The sequence below is a fragment of the Procambarus clarkii genome, chromosome 62 (genome assembly GCF_040958095.1).
Source record: "Procambarus clarkii isolate CNS0578487 chromosome 62, FALCON_Pclarkii_2.0, whole genome shotgun sequence".
Lineage (NCBI taxonomy): Eukaryota > Metazoa > Arthropoda > Malacostraca > Decapoda > Cambaridae > Procambarus > Procambarus clarkii.
Window position 1 is genome coordinate 22,330,917 of NC_091211.1, and position 25,445 is coordinate 22,356,361.

Here is a 25,445-nt window from a genome sequence, read left to right on the forward strand (position 1 = left end):
CACGTTCAAAAGTACTTGCGTAACTGTTTTGTGAATCTTGCCCCTGGACTGCGAAAATGTTAAATGACTGCATACAAGATGAGTTTAAGGCCTAAAATTTATGAAATGTTGCTGGTGATGCATGATTTTATTTTCCAAATTAATTTCTACCGTTTCGACAAAGGTTCTTTATGAAAAGTTTAGTTTGCAAATTTGTGGAGAAAAACTAACAAAACCCTTTCATGTTTATTATTTAAATCTGTAAAAGAGACAATGTTGTTTGTGCTTAGAAGCAAATCTGTTTGAGAAACTAATAAATGAGCAATAAAACTGGTTAAATTGTCATAAAATAAGAATAAAAATATTCAGGTAATGCCTCAATAGCACAAGACGTGTTGATGTCTTTTTACAAACCAAGTTGCCCACACAAATGTAAACAAAATATTTAGTGTTCAAATTCAAGCAAAAGACAGACCACAGCCACAGACGGATGAACCAAAGTGAAGACAAGATCTGCATTTTTATAGATAACTGCACAGAAAATACACAGTTCTAAGTGGCAACAGATAAGGCCAATAAGCATAGCTAATGATAAATGACAATGTTTCTGCATAACATTACCAATTTTTCTGCTCGGATTTAATTCAGTTTACATTCAATATTAGTGTGGGGAAAACTCAAGGGTAGAGTTTACTTTTAATTTCAAAGGTCATAGGATGTTGGGTGGTAAAGTTCACTCAGCTGGCGGTATACGTAAGATGGTGCAATGCCACGGCTGTAAAAAAAGAAATGATATTACTAAGCATAAATCTGTAGATACAAGACTAACTAGACAATCATATCAAAACAAAACATGTAGCTAAGTTTTTAGCTACATAATATAAGTTTTTATATTATAATGCAGTGTATCAAAACAAAACATGCAGCAAAGTTTTTATATTATAATGTAGTTTCAGTGTGCCATTAGTATAAGCTACATCACCCAGTAGGTGCACTTCAGGTTGCTGCTCACCACAAACAGCCAATTGGTGCAAAATTTCCCTAAATTCTTTTAAAGGCGTCAGAGGACAGAATTAAATGCCTAACAATGATAAATTTAAATTAGCACAGAATAAATATTTTTCAACAATCAATTTCTTCTATCATGCACATCAATATCATGTTTAAGTAATTCCAGCACAAAACCCTAATTATTTATATAATTTAAAAATAAAGTTGAATGTAGAAAGTAAGCTTTCATGAGGAGCAGGAGGCAAACGCTCACCACACTACACAATGAAATCATTGTGTTGTGTAGACATTCCTAAACTCAAGCTGTTATGATATGTGGGAACTTAATTGGCTGTCAAATAAATGAGCTAATGTCTCACTTTTAGTTTTTAATTATGCAATCTTTTATAGTAAGCATTTTATTCTGATGAATACCTTTGGCAGGACCTTTCTTTTGATAATTAATTAAATTGGGTTGGATCTATGGGTAACTGAATCACAGAACAATAACCAAGGCAGTAAATTATCTGGCAAGTCCCCTCCAAAAAAATCATCGATACTAATGACCATTACTAATATCCTTGTACTTCATCTTTCATCATATCATTGTGCCTTTTGTCATTTCTCTCTCAAAATGCCATCTTTTATTTTCTTACTGCACAAACATACAGAGAACTCCCTGGTTAATACAAAACTTTGTGTAAATTTGAAAGGCAAATTGTTAAAAAATTTTTACTTGAATTTTCAGGTGTTGACCATAATGAAACCCACTTTTCTGGTTGGACTCAAGAAACTCCCAGAGCGTCAGGAAGACACCTGGTCTTTGAGACTCATCTGTCACCTACCGGAAGCTAGGATCAGAATCTAGCTCACTCGATGAGGTGAGGAGACCATGGGGGATCAGAGATCAACCCAAAACTGAGGAAAGACCCGCAAGAATGGATAGGCTCAACAAAAATAACAGCTTGAAGGAAATCAGGCACTTCTAGGTAAACAATTGCAGTACAGTATTACGATGGAAGGAATATCCAATTGTAATGTGCCTGACTCCCAGCAGATGGAAGCCCAGGTCACCTGGCAATCCTGCCCCCTTATGCTGAATGAGCATCAGACTTAGCATAGGATGAGGAAAGCTCTGAATGAGGAACAAGTTTCACTGAGTATTGAAACAAGAGCACCTCACTGAGGGAACAAACAGAATACCTCAAGTCAAGTGTAAAGCACTGGCAAGTAAGTACAGACTTTGTACTTGGCACATCAGTTCATTCAATTCAATTTGCATCTGTTAGGGGAAACATAGTTAGGGATTGTCCATCTAAAGTGTTCAATAAATTAATGTTTTAAACTTTCAACCCCTTGAGTATTAATGGTACCTGCTCATCAATGCAATACTTTATATCTAACAATAAACAAATAATACTTACTTGTTAGTAATGAAGCTTGTAACATTTTCTGGAGGGACATAGTCAAACTTGGCCACCATAACATTAACCGATGAAGGGATGTCCGAGTTGGGGGGAACAACAACATTCCTACTGCCGCAGTGATTCACTTCCTCGCTGCTCTCCAGACTGAATTTGTATGTTGGAGTGCAAACATACAACTGACAAAATGGAACAACAAATGAATTAAGTTGCATAACAATGAACAGAGTTCTCAGTCTAAAGTGATATACAGTATATATTACTGATAAATTAAATAATTTAAAACAATTTATAAAAATATATTTCATCTCCACACATATTATTCAAGGCAAAATCTATTTTAATATATATAATACCAATACACAATATCCTATTACAGTAGCTATCTAGCCGATAGTCTCCTCTTGGCATTTTTATCCTTATAATAACTGGAACCGACTTATTTTTTTACCCAGGGACATGAAGATATTTGTTTCTCTCCTTACAGCCATATATGTGGGTCCTGTATCATAATGGTTTATGTTTGGCTTGTAATCAAGAATGTTGGATGCAATCCCCCAAAGATAACAGTAATGGTTGGGCTAAAATGTTTCACTTGATGCTTCTGCTCACCTAGCAGTAAATGGGTACCGAGGAGTCAGACAACTGTTGTAGGAGGAAGTCCTGAGGAAGGTGATAGTAACTGACATGTGCACTAATATCTAAATATTCTACACCTTTCCTTCACTACACATACAAATACTGTACACAAATACAGGGGCCTGACGGCTGAGTGGAAAGTGCTCAGGGTTCGTAATCTTAAGGTTCTGGGTTCGATCCCTGGCAGAAGGCGGAAACAAATGGGCAGTTTCTTTCACCCTGATACCCATGTTGTCTAGCAGTAAATATGTACCTGTGAGTTAGACAGCTGCTATGGGATGCTTCCTGGGGATGTGTGTGTGAAAATTAGGATTAAGAACATGCCTAAAATGCTATGCATGCTAGTGGCTGTACAAGAATGTAAGAACTCTTGTATATATACTGTATATAAATAAATAAATAAATAAATAAATAAGCTGTATGGTCGTTTCAGACCCGAGACGATTCGACGAAGCTCATTTTACGTTTATTAAAACTGTGTATGTTGCTATGCTAGGATGTATTACCTAAGGTTAGACTTTATTTTGCTCAGTTAGGTTGGGTTGGGTTAGGTTAAGTTGGGTTGGGTTAAGTTGGGTTGGGTTAGGTTGGGTTTGGTTAGGTTTGGTTAGGTTAGGTTGGGTTAGGTTGGGTTGGGTTGTATTAAGTTAGGTTGAGCTAGGTAGGTTTCCAAATCCATTGGCGAATCGTCTTGTGTACAATGTGACTTGTATCCCAAATATAATATAGCATGACCCTCAAAATCAGGATTTAATATTTGTATAAACCTTAAAAATAACACTCATAACAGGGAGTTGAGGGGGTTTAAGATTGGCTGGGAATCCATCTTATCATAATTTCTTTCCACTAAGGGCACCAATAGCCATATATTACTCTTTCTTATCAACATTTGTATTCACCATACACTATTCTTTTTCTTCATTTTTCCTCCAGGCTGTTTCCTCCCCATCTCATACAAGTTGGACACTGCCATATAGATACATATATTATAAATACAGTACTATGGACAGGTATTTATACATTATCTCCAATTATAATAATAATAATAAAAAAAAAACACTTGTGCTAGACGGTAGAATGATGGTCTCGCTTCATGCAGGTCGCTGTTCAATCCCCGATCGTCCAAGTGCTTGGGCACCATTCCTTTCACCCTTCCCATCCCAAATCCTCATCCTGATCCCTTCCAAGTGCTCTACAGTCTAATGGCTTGGCACTTTCTCCAGATAGTTCCCTTCCCTTCGCTTCCCTTCCAATAATAAAAAGAGACAAAATTATATTACTTACTGGAACTGAGTAAAACTTTGCTGCCGAGGCCAAAGGGGCGGCACCAACAAAAGTCTTGATGCCACCATTACTCAAGACAGTTTGAGTACCAATGATAACCTTATTAACACGAGACATCATGGGAAACACTGCACAATCTTGTATCAAGGTTGTCTGAATATTAGCGGAACACAAAGATTTTGCCATTTGATGACCCTAAAATGGAGAATAGAAGTTAATGCTACTTTGTACAATCATGTATTATACATTAAGAATAGCAAGGGGATCATGCATATCACAACAGTAATGCCAAGTAAAAGAAGGGATCTTGTACATTGTATTCAAGAAATTTTCTGTCAGTCAGTAAGTCTGACTCTTTTTTTTTTCTCTCTGCCACTGTCTGTCTTCTCTCTCTCTGTCACTGTCTGTCTTCTCCCTCTCTCTCTCTTTCTGTCTGTCTGTCTTCTCTTTCTCTTGTAATGAAGGAACACACTGGAGTTGAACACTTGCAAAATGTGAGGAACATAAGACAGAACATGACCACTAGTATAATAAGAGTAGTCAGCTAACAACCAAATGGTTCTAAGCTAAATTCTCACAGGATGATTCTTCTTCTGCAAGAGTAGTGTTGACTAACAGTAAGAAAACAAAACTTAAGTAATTTGTTTGACGTAATAAACATACATTTTTCTTGACATAACTGGGAGCTGGCATTGAAAAAGCTAATATCTAAAACTTAATTCTTCCCATGTAACCACGCTGAAGTACCAGCAATATATGATGCCTGGAGAGGACCACCCAACGCTACCTCAAATGACTTAAACATTACGAGCATTTAAAGACTTATACAGTACAATACAGTAAACAATAAACAGAATAAAATTTAAGTAATAATAATAATAGTATACAATAACTATAATTTAGTGATAAGGACTTGCTCAACTCACATCGTACTTTGGAGCACATTCAGCGACGATAACATGGAATTTTCTTCGTTTAGCAGCTTTAGTGAGGAAAGCCAGAACCATTGGACACATGCCGCACGTCATAATCACTTCGTCATTATGGATCTTGCTCTCTCCCTGGACTGCAATTAATTCCTGGCTGCAAATTAAAGCTAAATTACTTTCTTCATGTATTTTAATCAAATTTGTGTTTACTGTATACCATACATACAGAGAACAAATCCACACAAAACTTAACTCTTCAGAAAGGTATTAAAATGCATGACACACTACTTTCTTCACCCATTGACTACAACACCATTTCCCTGCCCTACCCACACTGAAAGTCAAAATGGAAAAAACAAAAACAAAAATTATCTCCATTTTATAATACAAACGATGAGACCAGTCTGTGACCAAAAATTAAGTGAACAATAATTGGCCTGGACATTATTATTGTTATATACCGAGTTGAGTAATTTCCAGACAGAACACATGAAAAGAGCAAATTAGATATGCAAATAATTTAGCTGAATGTGTCATCAGAATATTGAGTGAAAAGGAATGAAAGGATAATAATCAACACATGTGAATAATGCAGAAAATAACTATTCACAAAAGAATTAAGAAAAAGAGCCTAAAACATTGATACAGAAATGGGTAGAAAAAAATCTTCATGCGTGAGCAGCAGAAAGATACGGTGGAAGAGCTTTATAAAGATTGCATTGCAAGTGGTCCCGAGAGTCACTAACGTGGTATAAACAAATACTGTATTACAGATAGGTTATCATCAACAGATTTATCGGTAACACATATTATACCTCTGTTCAATTTCTGCTTTGTGCTCGGCGAGAACTTCGAGAATTCTGTTTCTGAGTTCCGGTATGGTTTCAGTGCACTCGGGAAGATCTCCACTGGCTGGGTCAACAAACATCATCTGTTTGAGGCTCTGATACCCTCCTCCTTCGCTGACTTCTCGACAAGCGTTGTACTCATCAATCACTATCTAGGAGGAAATAATTGATAATTTACTGATCTACAATTAGATACTAAATGATAATTTATTCTTTTTTTGTGCATGAAACTCACAATAATGATACTAAAAGATATATTATCACTTATCCATGAAACATTAATTAAAAAGAATGAAAAAAATAGCAAATTTAATACTGTAATACAAATTTTAGTATAAGTAATTCTTTAGTGTTCTCTCTTGTATGAAACAGTTTAAGGGAAGAAAAATAAGATTCCCTTAACGGCTTACAATTTGAACAGTGTCCTATCTTGCGGATTAGGTGTAACATAATATATATAATTTATGGTGACATTACAGTATTAAAGATGGCAAAGTAGGCAGAAGAAAATTTAAGTCTTTCAAATACACAAGTAAATCTTTTCAATATTATATGCCTTCTTTAATGACAGATGTACTAGTACAGTGCTGTGTAGAAAATGTTGGTATTATAATACACTGGATGATGTAAAGTGTCCTGGCTAATTTTTGCTTCAATTTTAATAGAAATGTTATCATTTTGCAGTCAAAAACATCAATAACTTGTGTATTACAAGTAGCATTATCCTACATTGGAAAAATTACTCATCAATACTGCTATATTATATGGCAAAACCTTCCCGACAAACATGTCAGAAGGCTGCTAGTGTCCACTAATAAAATATTATTTCAGCTTATATCCAACAATTATTTGAACCTCGAGACTTAATGTATCTAACAATACTTAATACTTAATAAAATATTATTTCAGCTTATATCCAACAATTATTTGAACCTCGAGACTTAATGTATCTAACAATACTTAATACTTAATAAAATATTATTTCAGCTTATATCCAACAATTATTTGAACCTCGAGACTTAATGTATCTAACAATACTTAAACCCTTTTGGTGCATACAGTATTTATATTTGGCAACAGAATGCCATAGCATGAGAGTCAATTGTTGTACCACTATAAATGCTGTTATGAGAAATGTTAGATATTTGAATAATTATATAAATACTACAATTAGAAAATCATTGTATGTCATCTTCAATTCTGTCATACATATTTGTTTTTCACATTTTTTTATTTTATTTATATATATACAAGAGTTTTTACATTCTTGTAAGGCTTGAATTTGGTGGAGCTATCCAGGTAGCTTGCAACAGGGAGCCACCATAGGAACCCTTCCCCCCAAAAAATCTGTCTGCAAGGGGTCAAAGACATTGTAAAACCTACTTGGTATTCATTCGAGCTAGACTACCAAAGGATGAGTAAAAAACCAGCGTTGAATGTAATGAAACGCCATTTTCTGGGTGAGTCCCGGAGGCTCCCCGGAGCTATCCCAGGCTGATATGCTAATGTCAGACTTTGGCATCAGTCATGTGTATGGAGTTCTTAGGCCTACCGGGGACCACGGCCAGAACCGGGCCCCCTCAGAGAGGCAAGGGGAGCAATGGCCTATAGAAGCCCCCGTGTAGTTGGAAGCATTCTATGTCTGCCATCGACCGGAACAGGCACCCAGAAAGGTAAGCGCCCCAAAACAAACCCCTATTCTGGTTAAAATTGCTACCTAATACCGAACTAGTGGATAGAACTCCCCAACCGAAAACAAGCAAATTAGTGTGACGTCACACACTGCCGCGCCGCTGTCTGCGCAGCTCCCCCCTCCCCGGGAGGGGGAAGGGGGAGCCCCAGACCCCCCGCGCCGGCTACCCACACCTCAGTTCTTGAGGCTGGATGTCAAAAACGCGAAAAACCGCCGACCGGAGGGAGGGAGGGATGCCGGGGAGCCTCCGGGACTCACCCAGAAAATGGCGTTTCATTACATTCAACGCTGGTTTTCTGGGGGGAGCCCCGTCGGCTCCCCGGAGCTAACTACCCACAGACAGAAAAAGAGGGACTTACCCGGGAGGCGGTCGTCGCTCACCCCTCAACTCGAAGCCGAGACAACTGGCTGCAACCGCCGACCCAAAGCAACACAGGCCCGACGAGGGCCAGGGACATTCACAAGGTAACGAGCAGCCAGGACCCTGTTCGACCGCCAAAATCCCCGCGCCCGAATATCAGACCAAGACATATTCCCAAAGACGGCAGCAAGAGCCGCGAACTTACGAACGTCATGGGCACGGGGATAGACCGCAGGCTGGCTAGACCTAATAACCCTGCGGACGACCTGAGAGACCCGAACCCGCGAACAGGGAAGAAGGGAAACCGGATCAACCCACAGCGCGTCCCCGGACACAGAAGCTGTGGCGCGCAAATAACGGCGAAGCGCCGCAACCGGACACAAAACATGATGCACCCCCGGCCTGACCAACCAAGCATCAACCACCCATGGACCCCTCCGGAACGCAGCAGTCTCATTCTTCGCCAGAAAAGAAGGAGACGGCTGCAAACGAACAAAACTATCACCACGACCAAAAGAGCAGAAACCCCTGCGCCGGAGGAGAGCATGAAGCTCCCCTACCCGACCCCCAGAGGCCAAAGCCAACAAGAAAAGTGCCTTGGAAAAACAATCCTGGACCGAAGGGGCCACAACGAAACGAGGAGATGAAAGGAAAGCGAGCACTCTGTCCAAAGACCAGGACGGCTCAGGCGACGCATGAGCAGGCCGGAGGTGAAACAATGCACGAGACAGCTTGCGAAACGGCGCAGACGTAACATCGATACCGAAAGCAAGCTGAAGCGGCTCCGCCAGCGCCGCACGATACGAAGCGACAGTGTTAGGCATAAGATGACGGTCCTGAAACAACCACGAGAGGAAGGACAAGACCACCCGAACAGACAAGGAGCTAACACGACGAAGACGCAAAAAGAAACGGAAGGACCGCCAGGAAACTTCATACTGCCGCCGAGAAGAAGCCCTCAGGTGGGACACCAACAAGGAGGCCACCTGATCACCATAGAGATGATGATAGACTCGAGTCAAAAAAACCATACGCGAAGACTCGAGGAGAAGATCGAACCAGCTACGTGACGTACCGGCCCGATCTGCTGAAAGAGGCGGAGCCGCGGGAAAACCCTCGGGTTCGGACACCGAGCAACCAGCGCCTGAAACCAAGGCTGGGCCGGCCACCAAGGGGCCAGAAGGACAACTCTCCCCTGGTAAGTCTCTAAGCGAGTCAGGACCTGGAGCAACAGCCGAACTGGGGGAAAGAGGTACAGGAACCCCCACCTCGACCAGTCGAGCCGAAAGGCATCGACCCCGACGGCCTCGCAATCGGGGAAGGGCGCCGCATAAACGGGAAGACGCCGCGACCACGCCGACGCGAAGAGGTCCACCTCGGGGCGCCCGAACGTCTGGCAAAGCCAACGGAAGGACTCGTCGTCGACCGTCCACTCCGTGGAGAGGGGAACGAAGCGAGACAGGGCGTCGGCCAAGACGTTGGACACGCCCCGTACGTGAACCGCCAGGAGAGCCAAACCCCGAGAACTCAGCAGACGAGTCACCCGAAGCGACCAACCCCAAAGAGACAAGGACCGCATCGAACCCCCGCGGTTCAGGCAATGAACCACCGGAGAGCAGTCCGAATGGAGCCGAATCGTCGATCCGCGGGCCACCCGAATCCTCCCCAGAGCAAACCACACTGCCGCGAACTCCCGCACCGTACTGTGAGCTCGACGGAAGGACGGATCCCAACGCCCCTGGCCGGCCTGGTGAGCACTGGTCACAAAACCCCAGCCGAGAGACGACGCATCCGTGTACACATCGAGCGAGGGCTCGGGTAGGCGCCAAGGCACTGAACCCCGAAAAACCCAAAGAGGAAGCCGGTGACGCAGCAACCGACGCAAGTCCCCCGGGGGTCGAACTCTGCGATCGCGAGAGAGGCGGAAGGGGGAACCCCGAAGGAACCAGAACAGCCGTCGAAGCCAAACCCGACCCGGCGGGTAGACCACCATCGCGAAGTTCAGGCTCCCGCACAGCCCCTCGAGCAACCGCCGGGTGACCCGAGGGCCCTCCAGAAACAGACGAAGGCGGGACCGCAGCCGCAGGAGAGACTCCGGAGGGAGAGACAAGGAGGCGGTCCGAGAGTCCCACACGAGACCCAGCCAAGTCCGAACCTGAGAGGGAACCAGATGGGACTTCCTCCAGTTCACCAAGAACCCGAACCCGGCGAGCTGGGAAAGAACCAAATCCCTGGCTAGCAAGCAAGCTGACTGGCTGGGAGCCCAAACCAACCAGTCGTCGAGGTAGGCCAACAGCATCAGCCTCAAGAACTGAGGTGTGGGTAGCCGGCGCGGGGGGTCTGGGGCTCCCCCTTCCCCCTCCCGGGGAGGGGGGAGCTGCGCAGACAGCGGCGCGGCAGTGTGTGACGTCACACTAATTTGCTTGTTTTCGGTTGGGGAGTTCTATCCACTAGTTCGGTATTAGGTAGCAATTTTAACCAGAATAGGGGTTTGTTTTGGGGCGCTTACCTTTCTGGGTGCCTGTTCCGGTCGATGGCAGACATAGAATGCTTCCAACTACACGGGGGCTTCTATAGGCCATTGCTCCCCTTGCCTCTCTGAGGGGGCCCGGTTCTGGCCGTGGTCCCCGGTAGGCCTAAGAACTCCATACACATGACTGATGCCAAAGTCTGACATTAGCATATCAGCCTGGGATAGCTCCGGGGAGCCGACGGGGCTCCCCCCAGAAAGGAGCAGAAATCCCCCAACTCCAGAAATAGAGAGATTGGTATGGTATAGCATATGTCCACCCCCCTTATATAATCAAGAGCTATTATGCAGTAGCTAGGATTTCACCACATGCCAATACACAAGTACATACAGGTAATAAACATCACTGTAAACAGAGTATTAAACTTACTTTAATGACACGCTGAACCATGTTGCAAGGAGTAGTTTCCCAAGGCATTTTTACTCGCACAGCAGTGACAACATTGCGAAGCAAGTCCAACAGCTCACTAGGAGGGAATTGAAATAATACACGTTGATAAAATTGGAAACTGTTATTAAACATAATGAATATGAACCAAGTCCAATGTATAAGAGAACTATGTCTAGTGGAAGCTCATATGCAGCAACTACGCCATCGCTCTCCGTGATGCATGTTTCCTGCCATTTATTCTACTCTTGGTAGTTCCCTGTTGTATATTCTTGTAAAACTATCAATCACCATCCCCTCCACATCTGAGCCATTGCAAAGTGCATCTCTTAGCTTACTCAATAGCTAATTCAACAAATATAATATTTTCATGTATGTGCTTCTAAAATAAAACTTGAAAATAATGGTCACGTATTTTGATGTTATGAAATGTCGGAAACATTAGGGCTTGAATGGTAACTTTTTTTTTTTTTTTTTTTTTTTTTGAGATATATACAAGAGTTGTTACATTCTTGTACAGCCACTAGTACGCGTAGCGTTTCGGGCAGGTCCCTGGAATACGATCCCCTGCCGCGAAGAATCGTTTTTTCATCCAAGTACACATTTTACTGTTGCGTTAAACAGAGGCTACAGTTAAGGAATTGCGCCCAGTAAATCCTCCCCGGCCAGGATACGAACCCATGACATAGCGCTCGCGGAACGCCAGGCGAGTGTCTTACCACTACACCACGGAGACTGTTTTAATATTAACTATTAACATGGCTCCAATCATGATTTTGATGATTATTGTAGATGTATTCAACATTCTAAAAAAAATAGTTGGAGTCTTGGGAAACCTATTAAAGATATTTAAAACCAAATTCTATGGTTTGCTATTATTTGCATTTTTTATTTATATTTTTTGTTGAATCACATATGGCATATGGCCCTGCTATCTTTTAAAAATGAGTTTTAAGGCTGGAAATGTGAGAAATAAGCTAGAGCTTTCACCACTTACCTTCCTGTTTGCCATTCCGAATTAGCTACAACATGTTCTAGTAGTACAAGACTCTCTTCTGCCTTGGCTTGTTCAGATTCAAATTTCCTGCAAAAGGAAGTGTGTGTTAGAGGTTACTTTGTTCTTAAATTCACAGTTAGCATGAACAAAATGAGTTGAACAAACCTTTAAAATGCAACCCAACTTCTGTCCCAGAATTTTCATGTGGAAAGACCACTTAAGATAATTTATAAAGCAAGAAGTGATAAAACTTTCCCATGCCAAAAGATTATGGGATTCACAATGACGATTATGCATGGAAATTGGAAAAAGCTGACGAGCTCTATTTGAATGAAATATGAATCTTGCCGAGGTACTACCATTTGAAATGGGCACAAAATGGTCGATTACTGTAGATGATGATAATGAAAATCCCAATCATTAATCAATCATGAAATCTTTACCTTACCTAAGGATAGTAAACCCATCTTTTACAGGGTGATTGGCCACTGTAAATTACAGCTCACTTTCATCTTTTCTGATTATATTTAATACCTAATGTTTTTCAATGTGATCTTGAGGTTATCTTGAGATGATTTCGGGGCTTTTTAGTGTTCCCGCGGCCCGGTGGTCGACCAGGCCTCCACCCCCAGGAAGCAGCCCGTGACAGCTGACTAACACCCAGGTCCCTATTTTACTGCTAGGTAACAGGGGCATAGGGTGAAAGAAACTCTGCCCATTGTTTCTCGCCGGCGCCTGGGATCGAACCCAGGACCACAGGATCACAAGTCCAGCGTGCTGTCCGTTCGGCCGACTGGCTCCCCATTGCCGATTCTAGTGATTGCCACAATCACTAGAAACTGTCTCCATGGTGATCTGGGTATGGATAGGGTTTTACCTCCCTGCCCCCTGATGCTCAGAGCTAGTTTTAATAAGGATTCACTTTTTTACCTCATTTGCCTCTTTCAGAGAGCCACAGTTTTCTATATTTTCTGTTCCCGTTATTCTAGGTAAATTTCAGTTAGGCTAATATGGTATATTTATGATAAACTATCCATAGATAAACTAACTACCTTAAGTTAGGAATAAGATGGAAATGAGATAATATATCCTGAAACCCACACAGCCCAATGTAATTATTTGTTGTGTAAATAAATTCACCAATATAATTGTTGACCAGACCACACACTAGAAAGTGAAGGGACGACAACGTTTTGGTCCATCCTGGACCGTTCTCAAGTCGATCACCAATATAATTGTCCGATTCCCCAAAATGAAATACATGTACAAATAACATTATAACTTATGACTTGACAATGCCTACACGAGAAGAGGAATACAAAATTACGTTACTTCTTCATGGAGACCAAACTGTTGCCTTATCACAAAATACTTTGGTCAGTGCCATTTTTTTTTTTTAGTTAATGCACATTATTATGTTGGATTAGATTTTATTAGGTTAGGTAAGGTTAGGGTTAGCTAAGGCCTGATGAGGCTAAAATGCTTTCTTAACATGATCAAAGAAGGAAGACATTTGGCTTCATATTTTCTTTGTCAAAAATAAAAAAAAAAAAACACTAATGGAATTATTTACGGGGAATGCTTATCATTACCAAGGTACTATTATAAACACTTCATAGGCCCTCAGCTACTGCATCTCATATTAAACGTGTTATTCTTTTATTTTAAGAATTTTCCACTATTAGTGTGTGTACCTGATTGTACCTGGACGGGGTTCTGGAAGTTCTACTCCCCAAGCCAGGCTAAACTTAGATAATCTTTGGAATGAATATAAACTGTACACAGGCATTTTGACAAAACTTTTCTTATTGTCAAAACCCTTTATATCATTAAATTGTATTACCTTGCGTTAGGTTGGGAAAGGTTAGGTAGGTTGTAAAATCTGTTAGTAAACTGTTTTGGGAAAAAAGTAACTTCTATCTGGTAAGGTTATCCCAAATTATATAGAATTTGGTTTCCTGTAGCTTAATGATTAGTACAATTAGCTCAGAGTCAAGTAATCCTGGGCAGGGCAAGACTTATGGGTACTTTGTGTACACCCAATACCTCTATGACCCTAGCAGTCAATAGTTACTTGGAGATTAGTCAATTGCTGTGGATTGCATCCTGTGGAATGGCCAATCATTGGCAATGAGGACGTTGATAAGCCAAATAGACTTTCTGGCTGCAACAATACAAACCAAAACCATCATAGAAGGCCAAAGCACTTAATAATAATAATAATAATAAATAATAATAATAACTAACTTAATGACCTAAGCTTAATTAATTTAAGCGTAGAATCAGGCTGCCGCCTCGTTAGCAGTACAGTATAATGAATATTAAATAGCATTCATTATTGAGTTTTTTATTTATTTTTAAAAAACAAAAGCAATTTACAGTGTTATAAAAGTTACGAAATCCTATATCTAAAATTCTAAATAGAGCAATTTAGACCTCATGAACATGTAACTCAAACAGCATACGTTTGGTCCTAAGAATAATCTACACATCATGCAAACTAAACAATCTTTACATATTTTCGTTTGTCAAATATTTTCTAATCTATAAATAGAACAAATGACCAGATTGATATAAACATCCACGACGTATCTCACACGAATGAACTTACTCAAATCGAAGCTTTTCAATAAAGGCTTCTTCGGATATGGGCGCCATAACAACAAGATTAATATTTCCTCCAACTGAACAACCCAGCAAGACCTCTTGATTATTATCCGTGCAGACCAGACCAGACCAGACCAGACCACAGCAGACCCCAAAAGACCAGCCTCCAGCTGCGGATGTCAACAACTGCTCGGCGATACCAGCGGATAAATATGTATTATGATCGAGACTTTCATAGAAAATGGCTCAGATTTATAATAGACTAAAGTAGAATGTCTGAACACGTTTCATGCTGTATGTTATATATGTCGCACCTAGTAACTTGCAGATATGCCTCAGCTAACAATTTTGAAATGGCCAAATCTGAGTGCAAAAATAGGATAGGCTTGTCACTTGTGAAACTTTTAACATCCCGCTACTCAATATGATCTTCTGACTTCTGTTGTAGAGGTACTCATTACCCACTGGAGCATATTCACTGTAAATTTTGTCTGTTTCTCCATTTTGTATAAAAGTATCCTATAGTGTATTGTGTCTAAAGGTTTCTGACAGTCCTAAAACGTACAATTCACCCAGACTTTTCTATCTTATCTGAGCTCAGTCTCCCTCCTTCCCCCGTTCACAGAACTCACTCAAGTATGTTAGGCAGGATTTACCTTCCGTTAACCAATGCTGGTGTTGTGCCGTCAAGGCCCTTCTCTACAAATGTTCTACTAAACTCTTACGATCTTTTCCACCACCTTGCATGACGGGCAAGTATAGGGCCCAGGCCTGTAGTTTAATGCTCTCTACCTGTTTCCAATTTTGTATAGTGCCACTACATTGGCTATAACGAGAACCACCACACTCCCAGTTGAACGAGCACCACCAAACACCTCCAGTTGGACGAGAACCACCACCAACAGCTGGGACAAGAACCACCAGACACCAGAAGCAGCAGGAAAGTCTCGTCCAGAAACCTGGGACCGCTGCAGGAAAATCGAGATGATTATTGCGACACTGACGGCGCTCAGATCTCTGACCCCAGTAACGTGGTGACCTTAGCGGTGACGGCTGCAGACAATACTATCCGTGTTTTAGCGATCAAGAGCTGCAGAAGCGAAGCTGTTAGGTAGGCCTAGCCGAAGTCGGAGTAAAGCAGATTCATCCCAAATGGTTGCCAATAATGTAGGACTACTTTCGGCGCTGTTTCACCGTTTTATTTTGTTGCCATAATATCAGTTAGTATTATTCATACAAATTTTTATAGGTGAATTAATTTTTGCATTATTTATTTTATTTCATCATAAGATTGAGATAACCGGGATTCTAACGATTCTTCGCAGCAGGGGATCGTATTCCAGGGACCTGCCCGAAACGCTACGCGTACTAGTGGCTGTACAAGAATGTAACAACTCTTGTATATATCTCAAAAAAAAAAAAAAAAAATTAATAAATTTGCAACTTAATTAGTTTTGTCGGGGACTGGCAGCCTACTCAGTCGAACACGTAGTTAGGCTAAGCAAATGTCAAGCAAATATATGGAACAATAATATCTGCAGGAATGACGCATTCCAATTTAATCAAATGATCAACATACCCTAAAGGTTAAAGACATGAAGAGAAATGACTAGAAAAACGCCATTTCATCTTTATGGAACATCAAATCATTGAAGTACAATTTGTTGTCTGTCTGTATGACGTGGAATTTCATTTTTGTTCTGTCTCAATTTTGGAATTGTTTATTTCTTTGTTTAAATCTATTTGAGTAGCAGATTTATTTGACAATAATATGTAGTATGTTTTTATATGAGAAGGCGGAGTGGAGCAAGTATAATTGCCTGTGGAACGTCAGTATTAATTAGTAGTGTGGGAGGAAAAGAAGGGGAATTATGAAAGGAAAGCGCCCAGCCATTATGACTAGATAGAACTGAGAAGGGATCAGGATAAGGATTTGGGATGGGTCAGGGGAGAAAGGAATGGTACCCAACCACTTGGACGGTCAGGGATTGAACACCGACCTGCATGAAGCGACACCGTGGCTCTACCGTCCAGCCCAAGTGGTTGGGTCGGAGCCGAAGCGTCGTTCATAGATACCTACTGGTGTAAGGTATCTTACTCATTGATGTAAGAAAGAGTGTATTGAAGAAAGTGACCCGTGGCGCCATAATAAATCATTTTACTTGAATTTACTCGAATTTACTTAAAAGCCACTAACACTAGTGGCCTCAACCAGGACAGGAAACCGGCGGCTTGACGAAGATCCCCCTCTTCCCCATTTGCCTTGATGATCTTTTTCAATGTGACTTTAAAATGTACCTGAAATTTGAGGGCATTGTGTTAACGAAACGTCGTCGTCCCTTCACCTTCTAGTGTGTGGTCTGGTCAACGTCATTGTGTTAACCTTGTCAAAGACCTTTCGAAGGTCAACAAATAGTCCTATTGGGGCACTCATTTGTGTCAAAAGGTGAGTGAATCAAGTCAAGCTTACTCATTACAGCCCCATTGGTGCATTTTAGGGCGTTCTACGAGAGCTAACTATTTAGCTTTAAATGTTTAGAGCTAAGCTAAATTTAGAGCTAAATGTTAAATGTTTAGAAAGAAAGGAGAAAAGCTAAAAGTAAATGTATCTTATATTTGGGATAATGTGAGTAGGTTTGGTATAATGTTTGGATAATGTGAGCAGGTTTGGTATAAGCCTATATTATTGTTAATGTCAATGTGATCTGTACTTCTTTGGACTGGGCCTACTATAGGTTTCTTAATGATATAACGGAAGGCTCGGAGTTCTAATGATATATTGTAGAGTAATGCTATGGCAGAATTGTATTAAAATTAGTATTGGTATATCAGAGTCATTTCCAGTTTTATAGTTGTGACAGAAACATGTGATTTATATTAACTGATACAAAATGTACATTTATTTACTTCCACACACACATTATATATATATATGGCCTATATATTAAGTTATATGACGGATAGTATCTACACACTCCTACTGTGTCATATATGTGTACGTCCCATTGTCCCTTGTGTCATGTCTACATCGTATTATTCCCTGTGTGACACACATGCATGCGTTGCATTGTCCCTTGCGTCATATGTGTATGTTTTCAACAGTTGTGGACGTGGTGGAGAATGTGGCGGACGGGGCTGGTGTTGACGGTTCTGGTTTTGTACTGCGTCCTCCTCTCTTTCCTCGTCCTGGGTAAGCCTTAATTACTTTATCATGGCGTCCGTACCCAGCTTTCTAATTACATTGTCATGGCCCCCGTACCCAGCCTTCTAATTACAGTGTCATGGCCCCCGTATCCAGCCTTCTAATTACTTTATCATGGCCCCCGTACCCAGCCTTCTAATTACATTGTCATGGTCCCCGTACCCAGCCTTCTAATTACATTGTCATGGCCCCCGTACCCAGCCTTCTAATTACTTTATCATGGCCCCCGTACCCAGCCTTCTAAATACTTTATCATGGCCCCCGTACCCAGCCTTCTAAATACTTTATCATGGCCCCCGTACCCAGCCTTCTAATTACATTGTCATGGCCCCCGTACCCAGCCTTCTAAATACTTTATCATGGCCCCCGTACCCAGCCTTCTAATTACAGTGTCATGGCCCCCGTACCCAGCCTTCTAATTACTTTATCATGGCCCCCGTACCCAGCCTTCTAATTACATTGTCATGGCCCCCGTACCCAGCCTTCTAAATACTTTATCATGGCCCCCGTACCCAGCCTTCTAAATACTTTATCATGGCCCCCGTACCCAGCCTTCTAATTACATTGTCATGGTCCCCGTACCCAGCCTTCTAAATACTTTATCATGGCCCCCGTACCCAGCCTTCTAATTACATTGTCATGGTCCCCGTACCCAGCCTTCTAAATACTTTATCATGGCCCCCGTACCCAGCCTTCTAAATACTTTATCATGGCCCCCGTATCCAGCCTTCTAATTACTTTATCATGACACCGGACCATTCGTATGGGTGGCGGCTGTACAGTCATATTGTTGGTTCAGTAACTGGGGGCCCCCATGATCTTCAGGCTCAGCCTTTTACATTTCAGAAGCATTCTTTGATAATTACATTTTATGCCTTTCTTATCACATGTTGTCATACTGAGTGATCTCTAGAAACTCTTGAGTATTCAATGATAAGACGATGTTATTATTATTTTTGTTTATTAATTGCTGTGTCGTTAACATGTGGAACAAATCCCATAATGCATAGGGCGGTCCAGAGGATTTTAAAACCTACCTAATCTATCCTAATCTCGCCTAGCCTAATCCAAACCAAACGAGCCTAATCTTATCTATCCTAACAGAGCCTAAGCTAATACACTGTCGAATTGTCTCGTGAAAGATTCGACTATAGCTCAATCAAGTGGTATATTGGCAAGTAATATTGATCTTGGCTACGGTATTACTCAATGTATTAGTCCCAGGAATTGTCTAGGTTCTCTGACGAGGCTGCGACACAGTGCTCACCCATCCGTGTTGTTGGTGAGACTCAGTGGTGCTTAACTTGACAGACTATAAGAGCTACAGAGGATTACACACAGAAATCACGATAGTGTGATGCATCAAATGAACAAATCCACAAGGGCCGTGATGAGGGTTCGAATCTACGTCCGACAGCATCCCAGACGCTACTTTAATCGACTGTACTACGACATGGTCAAAAGAATTGTAACCAGAAGTTGCAAGGTCCGTGACGAGGTTCGAATCCTCGTCACGGCCCTTGTGGATGTGTTCATTTAATCTATATACCTTTCACAGGGGTACATAACGCCTCAGGGACAATTATGAGGGTCCTGCAGCCTCAGAGAAGAAAATACAGAGCATACAGAGAAAATCTTGACTCTGAATTCGTGTGAGCATTCGCTTCTCCTATCACCCGCTCCCTCTTTATTATTACAATTTTCATTGTACAAGTTACATGGTTACACAATTGATTTGTTACAAAGCGTGTACGATTCAATATTAAACCTTACATGTAAACAAAAGCTGTTCGAGAATTGGAACAATCGCGATCATCAGCTTCAATTTATTAGTGCATAACTGTCAATTCTATCGCGTACATAACTGTCAATTCTTTCGTAATGGCGATGTTATTATGTCATAATTTATTATTTATAGATGCCAGCAACCACGAACGCAGTGGCCTGGGTGGTAGGCAGCTGGGGGCCCGGGGGGCCAGAGGGACGGGGCCCCTCTCTCCAAGGACCACGGGCCCCCACTTCCCACTGGGCACGGGGCTCAACACCCCCAATCAAGAACCTCCACCCTCCACCCCTCCACAACCCAGGAGGCTGGCACAGGAACCCGATTACGTCCACGACGAAAACCTCCAATATGATTCCATGTCAAGCTCCGGGATTTTAGAGAAGGAAGCCACGAAATCATTCAACGAAATTGATACAGAGCGCCTGAAAATTGAAAATAGGGGCGATGATAATGATGCATCGTTGGTTGAAGGGGACGAGGTCGCCTATTATGACGATTCTTCCGAAGATGAGGAAGGGAGCTTGGACTATGACTGGCATGCAGATAATTACAAGAAGTACAACAATTACGTCAAACACGTATTATTTTCTGACATATACAAGCCCCGGTACGTTATCGAGAACTCTAAAATATGTAAGGGAAACTCCAAGATTTTTGTGTTCATAAATTCGCGAGTTAATAACACAAATACTCGTCAAGTGATAAGGGAAACTTACTTAAAACAATTTATGAAACGCAAAATTCCATACGGCTTCCTTATTTCCATGCCGGAGGGAAAGTTAGCAATGCGGTCGATAGAGACGGAGAATGCCAGGTTCCAGGACCTGGTTGTGGTGGGCAGCCCCGAGTCATACACACAACTGACCCTCAAGACAGCCCACATGCTCCAGTGGGCAGCCACCAACTGCCCCCACACCACATACGTCGCCAAGGTTGACGATGATGTTTATGTGAATGTCAAGAAGTTCCTGAAGGTGCTTGACGCCCCTAGGAACTTCACCATCCTGGGCAAGGTGAGTAAAATTGTCAGTCACCGAGACCTTCCAGCTGGGATCTAAGATCCTTACCATCTACAACAATCACTCGTAATATGAGTGTAAATTTTTATCAAACGAATGTAAATATTATCAATAATTTGTCACATTTTATAAATCCTTCTTTTCTCACGAAAACAAGTATTATGCTTGCAGTCGGTTGTAAAATATTGTTTGATAAGGCCAAGTAGCAAGAACATTTATTTTAACTGTCAACAATTTACATATCTGGCACTCCTCCGGCAGGTGTGTAGCAGCTGTGTGCCTTTCAGAGGGAGCCATGTGGCACTGAGTCAGGCACTGAGACAGTTCTCCAACGTAGTCACCCGGCGCCACATGCCACTCACCAAATTCCCGCCATTTGCCATGGGCCCAGCCTATGTCATCACCCTCGGTGAGAATCTACCAACTCTCAACATTTTCCATCATCATGTTATTTCTAGTTTATATTATTGCCTTTTTGTTTTAATTCCTCACTCCACCAATAGATGTCGTCCCTCTGCTACTGGAGGCGGCGCAGGAGATGGTGTACTTCAGCTACGAGGATGTGTTCTGGACGGGCCTGGCGGCTGAAATGGTCAGCAGGGAGAGTGGGATGAGCGTAGGCGTGAAGGAGGACCCGGACAGCATCAAGGTGAAGTACCAGGAGATGCCTGGAGAGCGCCTCCCCTCCACCCAGGTACACCACGAAGACGTGCCTGGCTGGCGGGCGGACCGCAAGTCTCAACAACCGTTGCGGATCGCCCTTACCATTGCTCGGAAAGCCGTCACGGTCCACAACATCAACTGGGTCACAGACGAACAATTTGTGTCAAGCCTACAGAATATATAGGCGAGAGAATTGCCCTATTTGAAGCCCCTGACATATTCCGGAAGAGGAATTTTAAATTCCGGAACATTTACAAGCTTCTATAGTTGGTTACTGGTAGCCTGAGGCAGCAAATGTGAGCTCTATGTATGTGCATGACTATTTTAAATATTTTAAATATGCGCCATTCCGTGACAGTTACTCCTTACGTACATATATGTTTTGCGCTGTTTAAGGGTTAAGCATGAGTATTCAATCTATTTACGAAACATTTAGTAGTTCAAACAACATTGAGGTCCTGTACCTACAATGGTGATGTGACCCGCTACAGACGCCACCACACGAGCCAGTACTCGACTACACATGGCAGTAATAGCGCATATTGTCTGTGTTTAAACAACTTGCTTGTGAAGATCTTGATAACTGTGAACAAAAATGCATTGCCACTTGTTTAGTCAAAATAGTTTTGGGCAATTTGAGCATTACGTGTCCCTGTACCCCCCTTCCACGACCGTTACGTGTCCCTGTACCCCCCTTCCACGACCGTTACGTGTCCCTGTACTTCCCTTCCACGACCATTACGTGTCCCTGTACCCCCCTTCCACGACCGTTACGTGTCCCTGTACCCCCCTTCCACGACCGTTACGTGTCCCTGTACTTCCCTTCCACGACCATTACGTGTCCCTGTACCCCCCTTCCACGACCGTTACGTGTCCCTGTACCCCCCTTCCACGACCGTTACGTGTCCCTGTACCCCCCTTCCACGACCGTTACGTGTCCCTGTACCCCCCTTCCACGACCGTTACGTGTCCCTGTACCCCCCTTCCACGACCGTTACGTGTCCCTGTACCCCCCTTCCACGACCGTTACGTGTCCCTGTACCCCCCTTCCACGACCATTACGTGTCCCTGTACCCCCCTTCCACGACCATTACGTGTCCCTGTACCCCCCTTCCACGACCATTACGTGTCCCTGTACCCCCCTTCCACGACCGTTACGTGTCCCTGTACCCCCCTTCCACGACCATTACGTGTCCCTGTACCCCCCTTCCACGACCATTACGTGTCCCTGTACCCCCCTTCCACGACCGTTACGTGTCCCTGTACCCCCCTTCCACGACCATTACGTGTCCCTGTACCCCCCTTCCACGACCATTACGTGTCCCTGTACCCCCCTTCCACGACCGTTACGTGTCCCTGTACCCCCCTTCCACGACCATTACGTGTCCCTGTACCCCCCTTCCACAATCCCCGTACGAGTATGGAGGGTAGCAAACAAATCAAACAAGAACAACAATAACAAATCAAACACCACTAACAACAACAACAACAGCAATTCTTATTTACCCATTATTAGCCCTGACACAGCCAACTACACGACGTCTAAGCCAATTTCTGAAATACATTGCTTGTCTAAGGGTGAGTCTGGTCCGATTTTGTGCATTTTCCCATTTAACGTTCCGATCTATAGAGAAGCATTATGCTTTCCTGTGATTGGCTGGCTTGGGGAGATAGACACTGTGATTGGCTGGCTTGGGGAGATAGACACTGTGATTGGCTGGCTTGGGCAGATAGACACTGTGATTGGCTGGCTTGGGCAGATAGACACTGTGATTGGCTGGCTTGGGGAGATAGACACTGTGATTGGCTGGCTTGGGGAGATAGACACTGTGATTGGCTGGCTTGGGGAGATAGACACTGTGATTGGCTGGCTTGGGCAGATAGACACTGTGATTGGCTGGCTTGGGCAGATAGACACTGTGATTGGCTGGCTTGGGGAGATAGACACTGTGATTGGCTGGCTTGGGGAGATAGACACTGTGATTGGCTGGCTTGGGGAGATAGACACTGTGATTGGCTGGCTTGGGGAGATAGACACTGTGATTGGCTGGCTTGGGCAGATAGACACTGTGATTGGCTGGCTTGGGGAGATAGACACTGTGATTGGCTGGCTTGGGGAGATAGACACTGTGATTGGCTGGCTTGGGCAGATAGACACTGTGATTGGCTGGCTTGGGGAGATAGACACTGTGATTGGCTGGCTTGGGCAGATAGACACTGTGATTGGCTGGCTTGGGCAGATAGACACTGTGATTGGCTGGCTTGGGGAGATAGACACTGTGATTGGCTGGCTTGGGCAGATAGACACTGTGATTGGCTGGCTTAAGAAAATTAGCAATATAGAAGATGTTGGAGTTTCTTTTTTAACGTCGAAGCGTGTATAACATCACCCGCCTCTTGAACTCAGGTCACAAAGCATGAGGAATAATAAACTTTATTTCGCCTGTCTGTAATGATGTTTAATGCTCAGACATGTTATAGTCTATTCTGGCTTCTTGCACGATCGGCGTTCGATCCCCCGATGGTCTAAAGGGGCTGGGCACTTTTCCTTCCCTCCGTCCTCGTATCCTAGCTACAATCATGTCTTTTCAACCTACAGTTTTGAAACCACACTGAATTCCCTAATGGGGAGAGGAAAGGGGGGGAAGGGGAAGGGAGGAATTTTCAGGGAAAAGCACCAAGCCATTACGACTATATAGCACTTGGAAGGGTCAAGATATCATTAATGGAGAGTTAAATAATTACCACTTATAATCTCAACTAATTGAAACGTGATTAGCGTCATTTTCCGACAAATGGTGTGTGTGTGTGTGTGTGTGTGTGTGTGTGTGTGTGTGTGTGTGTGTGTGTGTGTGTGTGTGTGTGTATGTATGTGTGTGTGTGTGTGTGTATGTGTGTTCACCTAGTTGTGTTTTGCGGGGTTTGAGCTTTGCTCTTTCGGCCCGCCTCTCAATTGTCAATCAAGTGTTTACAAACTACTTTTTTCCCACACCACACACACACACCAGGAAGCAGCCCGTGACAGCTGACTAACTCCCAGGTACCTATTTACTGCTAGGTAATAGGGTCATTCAGGGTGAAAGAAACTTTGCCCATTTGTTTCTGAATGGTGCGGGAATCGAACCCGCGCCGCAGAATTACGAGTCCTGCGCGCTATCCACCAGGCGTCAACAATACAGGCTACCAGGCCACTGTGTGTGTGTGTGTGTGTGTTGGAGATGAGGCAACGGTGAGCTACGGTGACATATATTTACTATTATTACTCATAAAATATATGGCGACTCCTGCTTACTAAGCCTCATATGCTCGTTGGCTGTCAAGGATGATTTATGGATACTTGAACTCCAGGATGACCAATATTCCAGGGTTCGAGTCTCCTAGAGCCCAGGTGAATGCAATATTACCCGATAATTAGTTATTAGTGGGCTGACTGAACAAATCCACAAGGGCCGTGACGAGGATTCGAATCTGCGTCCATCCTCGTCACGGCCCTTGTGGATTTGTTCATTTGATGCATCACGTTAGTGTGTAGTGGGCTGACTAATTATTCTGTTTATGAGTAGGTTCTATGCTTGTGAGAATAATAATTATCACAATAGCTGAAACATATAAATGTCGCAACAATTGGGCAGAAAAAGAGCATTTTATCTCTTGTTTTATGCTGTAAAACCGACAAAAATCACACAATGCAATTACATGAAGGTGGATTATCTATACCAAAATATCGAGGCTATCAAAATGGGCTCGAACCTGCGTCCCTGACCAAGGATATGTTATATTATCGCGATAAGGTTTAAAATGCTTGCGTTAGGAGACCGGATCAGAGAACCGGGCCGCAGGGGGCGTTGAGCCCCGAAATCGTACCAAGGTATGATGATGAAGTTTGCTGAGAAGTATGATGATCGTCGCTTCATCGCTCTGGAGTGGGCGTGTGTGTGGGCCTTTTGATGGAGTGTTTTTTTTTGTTTGGTCTCTTTTTGAAGCTGTGGCCTTTTTCTTCTCTGAAGAGTTGATGGAAGAGTGTGTGTGTGTGTGTGTGTGTGTGTGTGTGTGTGTGTGTGTGTGTGTGTGTGTGTGTGTGTGTGTGGTAGATGAACGTATGTGCT

At 42.9% G+C, this 25,445-nt stretch overlaps 2 protein-coding genes across 6 annotated transcripts in view; one reads left to right on the forward strand and one right to left on the reverse strand.

Annotated features, from left to right (window-relative positions):
* Window positions 1–213: 213 nt before the first annotated feature.
* Window positions 214–25,445, reverse strand: part of eIF2Bbeta (eukaryotic translation initiation factor 2B subunit beta) — an 85,457-nt gene continuing 60,225 nt past the window's right edge. For 4 of the 5 annotated variants that reach the window (XM_069308330.1, XM_069308329.1, XM_069308327.1 and 1 more), the window contains 7 exons: window positions 12,063–12,149; window positions 11,048–11,144; window positions 6,061–6,245; window positions 5,243–5,399; window positions 4,317–4,511; window positions 2,394–2,572; window positions 214–754 (listed from right to left, as the gene is read on the reverse strand). In XM_069308330.1, coding sequence (XP_069164431.1) covers window positions 682–754; window positions 2,394–2,572; window positions 4,317–4,511; window positions 5,243–5,399; window positions 6,061–6,245; window positions 11,048–11,095 — 837 coding nt within the window. In that variant the 5' untranslated portion in view covers window positions 11,096–11,144; window positions 12,063–12,149 and the 3' untranslated portion in view covers window positions 214–681. Of the gene's footprint in view, window positions 755–2,393; window positions 2,573–4,316; window positions 4,512–5,242; window positions 5,400–6,060; window positions 6,246–11,047; window positions 11,145–12,062; window positions 12,150–14,673; window positions 14,879–25,445 lie in introns of those variants that run through there. The other variant, XM_045755726.2, reaches the window with a different exon arrangement.
* On the forward strand, window positions 19,809–21,870 carry LOC123766386 (UDP-GalNAc:beta-1,3-N-acetylgalactosaminyltransferase 1-like). Its single transcript, XM_045755445.2, has 3 exons — window positions 19,809–20,670; window positions 20,938–21,085; window positions 21,180–21,870. Exons 1-3 carry the CDS (start codon window positions 20,014–20,016, stop codon window positions 21,521–21,523), a joined length of 1,149 nt encoding a protein of 382 aa, XP_045611401.2. The 5' UTR covers window positions 19,809–20,013; the 3' UTR covers window positions 21,524–21,870.

What these genes read in the sequence shown, in the direction of transcription:
- LOC123766386 (XM_045755445.2), top strand. Translation starts at nt 20,014, where the DNA reads ATGTCAAGCTCCGGGATTTTAGAGAAGGAAGCCACGAAATCATTCAAC. An exon ending in ACTTCACCATCCTGGGCAAG is followed by an intron (nt 20,671 to 20,937) that starts GTGAGTAAAATT and finishes CTCCTCCGGCAG; the next exon opens with GTGTGTAGCAGCTGTGTGCC. An exon ending in AGCCTATGTCATCACCCTCG is followed by an intron (nt 21,086 to 21,179) that starts GTGAGAATCTAC and finishes CTCCACCAATAG; the next exon opens with ATGTCGTCCCTCTGCTACTG.